This window comes from Perna viridis, chromosome 3 (genome assembly GCF_037379345.1).
Source record: "Perna viridis isolate PV_CMFRI_1.1 ecotype Kerala chromosome 3, ASM3737934v1, whole genome shotgun sequence".
Classification (NCBI taxonomy): Eukaryota; Metazoa; Mollusca; class Bivalvia; order Mytilida; family Mytilidae; genus Perna; species Perna viridis.
The window spans coordinates 7,185,412-7,199,860 of record NC_142447.1 but is presented as its reverse complement, the minus strand read 5'-3'; the positions used below and the strand labels follow the sequence as shown (position 1 = coordinate 7,199,860).

At 34.8% G+C, this 14,449-nt stretch overlaps 1 protein-coding gene across 1 annotated transcript; it reads right to left on the bottom strand.

The window, feature by feature from the left end:
• Nucleotides 1–4,188: 4,188 nt before the first annotated feature.
• LOC148620838 (uncharacterized) lies at nt 4,189–13,678 on the bottom strand. Its single transcript, XM_088573938.1, has 11 exons — nt 13,550–13,678; nt 13,184–13,314; nt 12,328–12,439; nt 9,183–9,297; nt 8,412–8,567; nt 7,785–8,018; nt 6,674–6,902; nt 6,067–6,264; nt 5,141–5,599; nt 4,865–4,951; nt 4,189–4,416 (listed from the first exon to the last, which is right to left on the bottom strand). Exons 1-11 carry the CDS (start codon nt 13,627–13,629, stop codon nt 4,304–4,306), a joined length of 1,914 nt encoding a protein of 637 aa, XP_088430064.1. The 5' UTR covers nt 13,630–13,678; the 3' UTR covers nt 4,189–4,303.
• Nucleotides 13,679–14,449: the final 771 nt, after the last annotated feature.

The following is a 14,449-nucleotide window of genomic DNA, read 5'->3' as shown; positions in this document are numbered from 1 at the left end:
CGTTCTTGAATTAGTTTATGTTTTATGGATGTATCATCAATTTGGTTCTGTATACTTACGGCAAGAAAAAACATCAATATCCGGTTTATACCTGCATTTTCAGTACCTGAAAAACCGCATAATGGCAGCTTCATTTCCGTATACTTGTATGTGTGCGATTGAGAGCCAAACCAGTCTCAGAAAATATTTGCTAGTTTCGATAATTAAAAAACAAATCGAATCATAGCTTTTCCAAGATAGGGTTGGCCTTATAGTCTGCAGTATGGCGCCCAGATGTTTACGAAAATTACGTAATCAATATTACCCATTATTCTCGGCTCATAAAAATGCAAAACGAAAATGAACCAAAACAAAACGAAAATAATCGAAAAAAGAAAGAATCTAAACGAGTCAATTAAATAAAATGAATCAAATCGTTATAGGTCTCACTAACCACTTCTAACGTTTCCATTACTTTACATGTTAAAAAAGTAATTTTCAAAGTCTCACTGTGAATTCCGAGGACAAATGACATCTTAAAGCTGCATACCGTTGCGAAGCTTGGACAATAAGGCTTCCAAAATCATTATGCTAATGGTACGATGATAGTAGAAATTCTTCACAAAATTTACTTGAATAAATAATACTGAAAATCCACATTTTTACCTGTTCTGCTAACTGACAGCATGGAGGCAAATTACTCACACATGTAAACAATATTCATACACTTTTGTAGTTAATTACATATATGATTTTAAAGTATACATTCTCAGCTTTATTTTGACTACTTTTAATCATAATATACACAAATAATGCACTTACAATGCATATGTCCAGGTTCAGTGTGTTTTTGGTACTACATAGGGGGGTGGCCATTTGACCCGGAAGTGGTTAGTGAGACCATAAAAACATAATTTAACTGTACAAAATGAAACAGAATGAAGCGAAACTAAATGCAATAAAAGAAATCTTTTAAGACGTTTCGCCAATTTAAGAACCATAATGTTAACCAGTGCCGGACGATTCGACCATAAGACATTTCGGACCATGACAACCAACAATTCCTTATGAATGGCAGACATTTCGGCCAATAGACATATCAGACCATGACAATTAGCATAATGCTTTAGGACAAGTATATATCATTACAAAATTTACCATACTTGAAGGTTATGAGTATAATATATCAAATCAGAGCATGAGGAATGAAGCAAGCAATCTTAATCAACATTTGTTTCTTCGTCATTTGGCTGATAACCAAAACTGTCCGCACTGTAGGGACTAACTAATTTATTGATTTATTCATCAGCATTATAAATGATACATTTATCATGCACTTTAATTTAATTATTGCTAGATATTAAAAATCTTTTCAAATCAATTCCATCTTCCTTAATGAAGGGATCGGTGCATAATGTCTAGAAAACATGAAATATGCAGAAAATACCTCTTTTGTCAAGAGCGAGTTAATAATTTTCAATCTTTGAACTTTTTCCATCAATGTTTACATGTGGATACCTTCTATGGAGAGGATATATATAGGCCTTGCCAATCCTATTCAATTTAGAATAAAATATGTTTAAATCATCAAATCAGAGCTGACAAAAATTATCAAACTAAGTTGTTTTTATTAATGTTTCTTCGGGAGCGTTAGAGGGTTTCACCTTCGTCACATTAACATTGGACGTAAATAACAAATAAGCTATTTTTTACTGTAGAAAAAGTACTCTAGTGTGACTGGATAGACTACCCAAGTGTATTTCGTTCAGCATTTGTGACATCTATTTTGCTTTTTACGGACTGATTTGAAGTTTACACGATCGAAAAGTTCCGGGGTCACACGTCATCATGAAATTTTTGTCCACATCACGTAATGAAGAAACCACATCACGTAAATAAGAAATCACTGCACGTACAGAAAAGAAAATGCACAAAAAGTATTTAAAGGTCGACACCCGTCAAGATGAAACGACCTCACGTTATAAGAAAACCACTGCACGTAAAGATAAATCCACATAACGTAAATATATGTTGACATAACGTAATCATAAAACGACAGAACGTAAAGACGAAATGTCAGAACATAAAGACGAAATGGCGGAACGTAAAGACAAAACGACATAATGTGAAGATGTTCCTACATATCGTAAATACAAAATGACCACATGTAATTATAAAACCGCAGCAAGCAATATAAAATTGACAACACGTAAACAAATCTGTATCTCATCAGACAGTTTAGGCGTTCCATAAAAACTGGTCAATATCGTGATATTTGGACTGCCCGTAGGCAGTACCTTTGTCCTGTGGGCAGTCTAAATATTAAATATCACGATATTGACCAGTTTATCAACAACTATTATATAAACATAGTATAAATCGGAACGATTATAATATCGACAAAGTAGACATTAGTGTTTCATTAAAAAAAAGCTTAAAAAACAGTGTTCAATTGAAGTCTGTCAACTTAATGAAAATTCTATGACATTACTAAGTCTCAAGCATTTATTTTGAAGTTATCAAAATCCTTGTATCAGTTATACAACTTCAAACTCATTATAACCTCCCCAGTTTAATTTGTTTCTCAAACATCTAGCAATGTTAAGCTAAATTGATGCTCCGTGCCGAGACATTTTGTTGTTTAATTTGAAACCTTTACACAACAAGTGAAGAACGAAACACGAGTGTAATTTGTAACTTGATGATATATTGATTTTTTTTTATCTTCACAAGAATAGATGCAATCCAGAAAGTGCACAATGGTAAGTTGATTACATCATCTCATTTTCCTAATGTGTACATGAATATGTTCATCATTTTACGACATGTTTATTGTGTCTTAAACTGAACAATTTAGTTGCAGTCTTCATAAACATCCGGCAGGAAGTGATTCATAAATGCCAAAACCCCACAACTTAAATTTCTAATTCAGAAACAGTTACAGGCCACAAAATCAGTCATTGGTCGTTGCATTTTTTGAGAAAAAAATTCCATAGATTGTACGTAAAATTTGTAGTTTGCAAAATTTTAAAGCTGTCGTTCTTGATTTTAGTTGATTTATATTGGAGATGAATGGTTTATATATATGCAAGGCTGCTTTGGTATATTACACGAAGATATAGCATAAGAAGCATTGAGAGCCTGATTTTTAGTCTGACTGGTAGAAAATTAAACTGAAAGCTCGAAAACTGAAAGTCAATTTAACCGTTGAATAGGCTCATTCGTAGAGGACATATATATGATATTGTTGTCAAATGGTTAACGATAGCATTTTTTGGTATTAACATCGATTCGCTCATAGGGTTTTTACATAGAAATTGAAACACCATAGTTTAAAGCAGTTTTTGGCAAGACATAGGTTGTGTTTTTATTGTATGACCTATAATTTACCGTGATTCTCAACCCTGCATTGGAAGAATTGGGATTGATTTTACATACGAAGGGGACATAGCTTTTCGTAGGTTTAAACTGGAATGGATTTGGCATGTCGGTTTACTGCTAGTAGTCCTTAGTTTGTAAATTTTGTGTACTGTATTCAGTTTCTTTATTACGGTTGTAACAGGGGATTAAGACCTTTTTGAACTGATTTTAGGTATGTTTAATTGTGTATTTTTGTTTTCTTACAGTAGACAGATTTTAATGGGGGAGGGCTGTGACCACATCAAAGTACTTTAACCCCGCCGCAGTCAGTGGTTTCTGGCCTCTGTACACTTGCTTTTTCCTTTAGTTTTTTTTTTATGTTACTTGAGTATATAAGGGCAAGCTCTTTCGCTGTACCTGTGTATAATGATATTTTGGGGACAACTGCATCCTACCCTGTGGTGTGAGGATTTCCTCGTCGTTCATTGAAGACTAATGGGTGGCCTTGTGTTGACATTTTCATCCCAGTGGGGTTGTTGTCTCTTTGACATATACACCATACCTATTATCGTTATATTATTAGAATGTAGAGTAAACTAATTTCGTATCTGAAAATATTGAACAAATCGACAAACAGACAAGATGTCCTGAGTCTACCGGAATTTAGATGGTCACAGAGAAGGCTACTCCAGCTTAAAACAACGTCATCTTACAAGTTAAACCTGCTTAATATCAGATAATTTCTTGACTATTGTTCAGATTATAATCACAACACCATGTTCATATTGCAATAGAAATATTTTATTCATTACTGAAGACAAAATGTTTTTTATACAAAATATTGCACATACATGTATGATATCCAAGATTATAGCAACAGTAAGATATGTACAAATTTATGTACGTTATACATGTACATGCATAGCATTGAATATAAGACTTGTTTACTGTATCCGTACAATTCTTAAAAGGTATAGAGAGGTATTAGTCCGGTTTTACGTCTGAAGAATTTTGCCTTTTTCTTGGCCATGACATATCCATCATCGTCTGGACGGGAAATTATCTTCACGCTTTCTCCTGAAAAAGTGATATGTTAATCTTTTAATCAGATTTTCTTTTTATAAGATTGGTAATAGTATCATATGTATAGTTAAGGCTTTGCTTATATTAATTACATTTAACTTTTTAAAATTTTCCGGTGACTGCTATGTTGCAGTATCACTGATTTCCTACAGCTTATTCTGCCTCTGTGTAAATGACCAGACAACCACTTTCTAACTGCATAGTGTACGTTATTTATGAAAAACGTCACTTCCGACATAACAATCCTGAGCTAATTATCTGTATGCTTAATACACGTACTTAAAAAGGCGTCGTTAACCCTCCATCCCTCAGAAAATATTTCATCAAAACTCATACAAAATGTACTTTAATAGCAGGTATCAATTTTGAAAAGGGGGTGCATTTCTGACAGGATTGAATAATTATAAAATGTAATACATGTACCAGTAATGAAGATCCTTACCTTGCCTCACTGATATTTCATTCTGACCCATCTTCTTGTATGATTTAACTACTGTCACCCGGTATGGGGTGAACTTTTCAGGCTTTTCTGAAATAGATGAAAAATATACATGTGATAATGTTAAAAGGTTTCTTATTTTTATAATTAACACGAATTTGTGTAAGAAAAACTGTAGGATGCAAAGTTGAAAATATACACATGTACAAAAATTAACAGAAATTTTCAGTTGAAATCAACGTTATCTATATAAACAATGTTGTTTCGTTTTATCATTACCTTTATTAATTGTTGTATGTTGTTTTTCATTCCAGCAGGTGGGAGGGGCCTGTGGGAGTGGCCGGAGATCATGTGATGTGGCCTGAATAGTATCTTCAGACTTCTGATTTGTCTGGAGATTATTCTGGGCTCTTGTAGCACTAAATATTTCAGGTTTAGTTCTTGGAATATCGCTACTTGGTCGAGATTGTGGGGATTTTGTAGCTATTTTTTGACGGTTCATTGGATTTTCTACTTCCTCTGCAGGGGTCAGAGTTTTTACGTGGGTGGCCTCGACATTGGATTTCAATTTTCTTGACCCACTGAATGATGGAATATCTTCATCATCTGCTGTCCTCTGTTTAAGTATGACTGCCTTTTGAGGTTTTCCGTTCTTTTTTGCGCGAGTTGGTTTGACTTGGATTGGCTGTGGTCTAGGTGGTGGTGCAGGTGCAGCCAACTCTTCATCATCAGATGGTTCTAGATAGAAAATATAAATTTAAATGAATTCCTTTTTTTTTATTACTTATTTTCAAAAATGACTACATACTGTAGTTTTGGAGTTTTAATGTTTGTTTTGGCAATTATGTTACAGATACTAAGTTTGTGTGCATGTTATAAGATTAATTTAGACTTTGCCTGTGAGGGACACAGCTATTTTTCAATAATATTTCATTTCGTTGATACATATCTGTACTGCTTAGTTGATTTATCGCTAATGTCTCAATAGAACATGAGACACTTCTTATAATACAGGCTGTGCGTTTGTGCTAAAAGTTCAAACCATCATACTATCCTCATAACATATGTCATTTCCGAAACATGTCACTTCCGACACAACAGTAACTATATTGAGTCATTCATGTTTCAGAACATTTACACATACAGGAGTTCGCTCATGCTCAGTTCATATCATTTTCTTTTATAAGGTATTTGTACAGTCATACCTTCGCAACGGAAATGCCTGACGTCTGTTGATTGCCTTGTTGTTTCAGCTTCATGGTCTACTGTGTTGCCTTGAGGAGTTTTTCTATGAGTTTCATTCTCTGGTGCGATTGTTTCGTCTGCTGCTGATAAAACTGTCATAGGCTGCTTATATAGTGGCTCTACACCATCAGGTATTTTACCATGACTGGTGTCTTGTTCTGAAACAAAATGTCAATATCGATCATTTAAAGGATCAAATGGCGGATCTTGACTGAGAGATTTAAAAAAAAAATGGATTCCAAGCGGTTAATTGCTTTTATGTCCAAATTCTGTACGAAATTAACAAAATTTTCCATCAATAACAGGGAACTGTTTCTAAATAGCATAATTAATGGGAATTGCCTGTAAAATGGTATGAGAATCAACGTAAATTTTCCAATCTGGTTGAAAAAGTCTTCAGTTTTCATTCCCATTAATATGTTTGTAAATAGACCCTTTCGTGTAAAAGTCGATGAGCTTACTTCTGCGAGGTAGGGCTTGAGTAGAACAAAAGAATCGTCCTGGCGGAAGTGTACATGTATACTAGTTAACACAAAAGGGTCTATTCATTCATCTATTTGTATTTACCGATGTCATCAATGTTGAAAGGTCTAACATCGTTTTCTTGATCTTCATCTTGTGCAAAGCATTCTTGGTTTCCTTTCTTTCGCATCCCTTTTTTTAATGCAGGGATTTCTTCCGCTTCCCGGGAGTTTTCTTCAAGTTCCTCACTAACTAATTCAACGTTTGAATGAAGGTCACTTCGACTGAAGTATTCCCCACAAATGGTGCTGTTATTAATCATCTCACTGCTTTTCTACAATTTAAAAAAAACATACATCAAGAACTTGTTTGTTTTGTTTGTTGGGGTTTAACGTCCGAGCAGCAATATTTCAGCTATATTCAGACGATGAACATAAAATTGATGATAAAATGAACATGAAATGATGATGAAATAAAAAAGGGATGGGACACAAGGACTATGGTGTCGACAAATTTTGATTGCCACTGGAAATAGGGAGAAGTGGGTAAGGTCGGGCAATTTAGCCTCCTGTGGCGGAGACCTATGGTTCCTACTCCGGGAGAATACCACAGTAGGGTTCTTTAACGTGCGAGGAACGTGGCATCTTTCCCAACACGGTGCACCACTATAGTTTGCGGTCAGGTTTTTCGTATTATAGCCTGACAACCCCAGCATGTAACACGCCAGGGGTACCCCATTCCACCACCTGGGGCACAAATCCCAGTTGCTCTGTGGGCAGAGCGCCCTAGCCCCCGGTTAGGGTTCTGAGCACTATTTAGTCGCCTTTTACGACAAGCTTAGCGCTGCTGCAGGCCTATTCTATTAACACCCGGACCTGCACGGGCTAAATCAAGAACTAAAAAGCATGTCTTATAATACTAAAGAGCTTTAAACAACTTAGTAATGTAACGAATCAACTACCAATTGAAAGAAGATCATTTTATGTTCATATTCCATAGTGCATCTAGAAATTCTAAAAGGGGGTATTACTGGGATTTCCACTTTTCTACCATATAATCAAATATTTGAGCATCAGACTCCCCCCTTTTTGGATCTACCGATTGCCAATGTTATTAAATCATTTTTACCCTGTTTTATTACTATATATATTCGCAAAATCAGTCTTTCGAGGACTAGTACATGAACTAAAAATATTAATTTTTTTTCTGAAAATACCTGGAATCTGTAGAGCCGGATAGACTTCTTCTGGCATCGGATAGCTTTGGATATAAGGCACACTGGATCAATTTCCATTGATACTTCTGATCCACCTCTCAGGAATCCAGCGGTTCTTTTATACTCCTTGAAATCTCTATCCTCGTTGGAAACTGTGTCTCTCCATAGATTGACGAGAGTTGCTATCTTATCGGTTTCCATAATTTCGAAAACCTCTAATGCTTCCTCAGATTTCTCAAAATTACAAAATTTATTGAGTTTATTAAGATTGCCATGAAAAAACAAAACATTTATCATATAAACCAATATAAAAAAAAATTGCTAGTAAGCAATATTTCACCGAGATAATAACCAAGCGATTTTAAGCTAGAAAAGGAGTGGGGACGTAAACAGTAAACAGATTTATTTTTCACATAAACCGAATAAAAATATTCATTTTTCATATAATGTAAAAACAGGGTAATCAGGGTAATTTGTGATTTGAAAAGATCAAAATATTTTTTTCCTTTTACAAATCAAAGTACTTATTTTCAAAAGGGTGAGTGTCAAAATATTGGCAGTTACCTCCTGACATTTTCTTGTTTCGATATGTTTTACCCTTGCTAAAATATTATAACAACATTTTACCTCTCTCAGTGTTTGGATTTTGTAATCCAATTCCTTTAGGTTATAACTGTATTTGTTGGCAAACTTCCTGGCCTTTTTAGCCTTCTCTTCAATCTTTTCATTAGTGGACGAAGTCAGAATAAGGTTCTCCAGTTTGGTGAGCTTGCTCTCTAATTTCTGAAATGAATTTGTCAACATCATTATAGTAACACCCTATCTAAGAATCAGGCCAAATGTGTTTAAGGTGTGGTAGATAAAGAAAGAAACCGCAGAGATTTCATTGCTTTATCCAAATATTTACACATCATGAACTCCAGAAATAAGTTTCTAAGTGTTTATAAAGTTTACCTTTTTAAGAAAGATCAAATTTAGTTGAAATGAACAAAGGAATAATGGCGGGAAAATAATGTTATCCCTATGTAAGCTGTCATAAATATCTAAGTCACACATACTTCAGGATAAAAGTAACTAATTTATGGTTGTTTTCTGAATATATTTGAGGCAAAATTATAGACCAAATTGTGAAAAATGATGTGCCACCCATTGCCTTATTTTTACACAGAACGGAACTGAACTATGAATCAAAACTGTAAACTGTTTCATATAATACAAAAATTAATCCAGTCATTTCAAGGTATGAACTGACAAGTATACAACTTGAATGAGACTGAGCAACAGTTATTTTATGTCAGAAATATATATAGTGGTGAGCAGTAGTTAGCCTGAGGGGGAGGGGGGTTAGAGTGCGTATCGAACTCTCTTTCCTCCTCCACTAAATAAGACGATATTTACTACTTCATCCTGTCTCTGCTTTTGCTGGAAATTGATTGCTTCGTCTTGGAGTTCCTTTAATTCATGCCTCAATTTCTCAAACTTCTCATCTTGTTCTTTCCTCCTCATCTCGAAACTGTAATTCAGAAATGTAAGTTATTAATCTACAAACCATAGTACGTTAAATCTAGCACGCAATACACATGTAAATGTACCAACAGTGTTCTATGATTAATGTCATGACAAGTGAAATTTTGGCTTGAGAATACTTTTTATTTTGTTCTACAGGGCCTTCATATTACACTTTCTAATTTCACTTTCTCTTTACTAAGTAGAAAACTTGATTATTTAAAAGATTTTTGCACATTCAAAAAGAAAGTATTGTATTACTTTAAATGCAAGGAAATAAATCTTTTAATTTTCGAATGAATATCTCACATGTGAAAACCGGCGATGTTATGCGCAGCTCGGCCACAGTATTTGAAAATTATATGTGGGTTTAATATAGCTCATCATAGTATATGGTAAACATAGCAAACCAAAATTATGTTTTATCCAGCAATGAGTATTAAAAGGCAAATAACGGGTATCAAATAAATATTTGCTTTATTTGTATAGTAGCGAATGCAGCGAAGCTCCGCCCACCATCATGACGTCACAAATTAATAACTTTGTCAAAAGTGAAAGTCGGTCACGGAAGAATTTATTTCACATCAGAAAAAACATGTTAAATGACGGAAATTGTTGTTTAATTTTGAATATTTATGTTATGTTTATGACTCGTTTAAAAGTAAAAGTTACAATTTGCAACATTTCGTCAAAAAATGTCCATCTCTAAGAACTACTTTTTGTCGCGGGTTTTTCAATGAACGACAAATGCTTGGGGGCGCACGACAGGTTCCTACTTCTGTTAAATACTCTTAACAACACAAAACCATCAAAATTGATTTATTGCAGGATAAACACAACATTAGTGTATTACAGAAAATATATAGAAAGCATTTGTATTCGGCTCGGGACGGGAGTAACTGCTCGGCAGAGCCTCGCAGTTACTTCCCCTTTCTTAGCCTCACATCACACAAATACTTTCTACATTTTTCTTTAATACACTAATATTGTATATAAATCTAGCACAGCGGAGTATGTTAAACGTAGGATGCCGAAAGTAGGTTAAATCTAGCACAACTTAGTAGGTTAAACCTAGCATACAAAAAGTAGGTTAAATCGTCTCACAATAGTATGTTAAACCTGACGAAAGTATGTTTAATTAGCACAATTGTAGCATACCGAATGTAGGTTAAACTTAGCACTCTCTAGCTAGCATATCGTAGTATGTTACATATAATAACCAAAGCTGAATATGTCATTCCTTGAAGATCCTTAACAACGTGTTACCCATTCAACATATAACAAGACAAATACATGTATACACAGAATATACATGTACGTCTTACTGTTGTTTTACAGAGTCGGATCCAGGTATTTTGAATAGGGGAGAGGCTTCAGACTATTATTTGCATTTTTTACTGAAGTTTGCATGAAAGAAACAAAATATTCGAAAAAGGTGGGTTCTACCCTCGGAACCCCTTGATCTGCCACTTTTTATTACTTTCCTATATATTCAATTAGGCGTGTTATGAATATAGTCTCGTAGCCAGTTTCTATTAATTTGTTTGTTTGTTTTGGTTGTTGGGGTTTAACGTCCGAGCAACAATATTTCAGCTATATTCAGACGATGAACATGACATTGAGGATAAAATGAACATGAAAATATGATGAAATAAAAAAGGGATGGGACACAAGGACTATGGGGTCGACAAATTTTGATTGCCACTGGAAATAGGGAGAAGTGGATAAGGTCGGGCAATTTAGCCTCCTGTGGCGGAGCCCTATGGTTCCTACTCCGGGAGAATACCACAGTAGGGTTCTTTAACATGCGAGGAAAATGGCATCTTTCCCAACACGGTGCACCACTATGGTTTTCGGTCAGGTTTTCCGTATTATAGCCTGACAACCCCAGCATGTAACAAGCCAGGGGTAGCCCATTCAACCACCTGGGGCACCCATCCCAGTTACTCTGTGGGCAGAGCGCCCTAGCCCCCGGCTAAGGTTCTGAGCACTATTTAGTCGCCTTTTATGACAAGCTTAGCGCTGCTGCAGGCCTATTCTTTTAACACCCGGACCTGCACGGGTGTTCTATTAATTTGACATCTATAAGGATATACATGTAGTAACAATTCGTGGTGTCAATGAAACATCCAAGGTGATAGGAAAATACTTCAGGGGATGGGGCGCCCCCTTTTTCCAGCACTCCACAGTATTGTGGAACTGCCTAATTTTTGTCTTGTAATTTGATGCTTTGTAACATTTATAACTTTAAAATATTGTCAGGCATCTGTAAATCTATATATCTAGAAATAGCTCAAGCCAAGGCCTTCAAAATGCAGTAAAAATTTTCTGGAAAAAAAATTACCCACAGCATATAGGGTTACCATAGAAACCATGCAAAAATATGGAAAAATTTGCAAAAAAGTTCATAAAATCAGGTTTAAAAATATCAAATTTCCCGCAAAATATCTGAAATTTTTATTTCATTCCCTGAAACTGTTCAAAATTTTTCCTTCGAAAACACCTTCCTCATATGGGCATCGTCCGTTAGATTTTGAGCTATTTCACTTGTAATCAATCCACTTATTAAATTTAGCATGGTAAAAAATTGACTTACTTTCACTTTCACAAGGAAGTCAAATTGTCATTGAAAAAAAGCACCTTCAACATTGAAAATATATAAAACATTGCGAAATACTTTTAAAAGTCACCTTTTTTCAGAAAATGTTTTATCAACAATTGATTCTTCATTTTTAATCACTATAGCAACCACCGGTTTCCATTTATGTCATTTTTCATCCTAGCCAAAAGTGCGAAACTAAACTGAACTGTGGAGTGCTGGCTTTAAGGCTTTTGCAAAAAAAGTCTTTCACTGTTTACTACTTAGGTACAAGTGGTTGGGATGGAAATTTTGAGGAAGGACCAAGATATTCAAAATTTGGAGGGACCTTATGTTATCAAACCATGTAAATTTATTTTATGTGAAGGGTCCATTTATTGTCAGAATGGATAAATTGGCTAAATCCTTAACATTCCCAGTCCCTAAGTTATTACTTACTCTTTTATCTTTGTATACATTATCCCATAATTTCTGTTATGGGCTTTCATCATATTTAACAGGGCAAACTCCTTTTCAAGCTCCATTCTGATTGAGCGAACCCAGCTCTCATCTAAAATATCATGTAGATCTGTTATATCGAAATGAAAATGCAATAAGTATTATATTTGCTAATACATAGTTATTTACTTAATATCTCCTTCTTCTGCATAAATTACAACTTTTTAAAGATTAATTTTATCAATATCTGTGCTTAATTTGGAAAATATCTGGTATGCCTAATAAATAATATTAATGTTTTTAATATGTTTTAAATTTCTGCTTCCGTGACTATTTGAACATTTGATCAAAAAATGAAAAAAAATGCAGTCCATCTTTCAAAGTACGATTTAAAGGAATCTACATGAACCGTTACTAAAATAGAAATACGTGAAGAAGCGAATGGGTGCTTAAGTTCAGTAATTTGTTATTTATTAAATCGCCTGATCATTGTATTAACACGGTCACGACCAATATCTGCTTTAAGCAGACACTGTATTTACAAGTATACACCGAAAAAAAAAAACATTTGAAGAGACTCCATGTTTTCAACGAAATAAAATAGCTTTCAAAATATTATCTAATATTTCCAAAAAGCAAACCTTTTCTATGATGTCATTGAACAAATCAACTCGGAAAATCCCGGTACTGCTCGGAATCAACGATTCAATCGTCACTCGACCTTTTCCGGCGAAAAATTTCCCGGAAAAGATCGAGTGATGTTCCGATTTTCATACCTTTCCCTCGTGATACTAAATATTAAAACAGTAAGAATGGCTTGCATATGAATAAATGGCTTAAGTTATTCAGTTCCTACCTTCAGTAGTTTCTAACTCTCGAAGCAGTGTGTCAAATTCTTTGAGAACTGGGTCAAAGAACTTAATGAAATCCGTGTATCCCTCGGCACGGAGTCCTGAAAATCTCCACCAATATTTCGTGCTTGTAAGGCTAAAACATGTAAAAGGAAGATAATTATTTGTTACAAAAAGTGAAGAACTTCGAAAGTAAGAGAAGAAACTCCGCTTTTAGATTTTTATATGCACGCATAAAACTCAAAGGCAGGTAAAAAAAATTATATAGCTGTTAGCTGTGATCAGGATCTAAGAAAATTAAAATAAACCAAATAATCCAGGATAAGATAAGATATGAAATGTATCGTCGAAAATAAAAAGGAATGACCAACTTCTTAAGCTGTTTGACCACATCAGGATTGAATATCGTCAACGAATTCATCGGTGTTGGTAAATTCAACGCCATCGTCATCGGTGAGTTGGTTTTGATAAGAGCACAGGCAGAAGCAGCCGCTCTGGTATTCCTCGGATGCAGGAATGAGGACGTCATGGTAACGACAATGGGTTATCGTCACCGTCGTCAAGGTTTGAAAAGATGGCAGCCAATCCAAAACGTAATCAAAAGTTTTGAGACCCTTTTTTGTTTTGTTTTTACGTTTGTTTTGTTTGTCAATAATTATTCTTTTCTTAATGGCGGCCCCTAAAATAGAAGACTTACCTTATATACTTAGTAAAATGACCTTTCAACTTAATAACGTGAAGAAGTCTACGATGTATGACTGTTTTAGCAAAAAAAATATAAGTTATGTCCAACGATCGGCCAATTTTCGTGATAGATGAACCGTCGATTGTCGTCGCCGGGCATTACTTGTATCCTAGTTCTACGTGATGGCGTAAATACAAAAAAAAACTATCTAGTCACAACAAAAATACCTGAATTCTCATTGATTGGCGGTAGACAACTCACTTTTCCCTACCTGTCTATTGAAACAACAGAAACTTATGGCTTAGACTTACATATTTTTTTATTATATTTAGTTCTTTTCATTTTCACTTATTCACTGTTCATATCGTCTGTACTGTTTTGACTATTGATTTCACGGATGACTGATGGCAATTTTATCCTGCCCATTTGTGTTGAAAATACCGAAAATAAACTGGAAGGTTTAGCACTATAAAACCTGGTTATACCCACCTTTCACTTTGGAATGTATGTACTTAGTCAGGACCACTGCGGTTGTATCCAACTTTCCGGTTTTTACTATGATATTGCCATTTTTATACGGACTTTC

Excerpts from the sequence above, each read along its gene's own strand:
- LOC148620838 (XM_088573938.1), bottom strand. The coding sequence starts at position 13,629 with ATGACGATGGCGTTGAATTTACCAACACCGATGAATTCGTTGACGATA. Across the intron at positions 6,903-7,784 it reads TCCGGCTCTACAGATTCCAG|AAAAGCAGTGAGATGATTAA; the intron begins GTATTTTCAGAA and ends TTTAAATTGTAG. Across the intron at positions 5,600-6,066 it reads CAGGCATTTCCGTTGCGAAG|AACCATCTGATGATGAAGAG; the intron begins GTATGACTGTAC and ends TTTTCTATCTAG.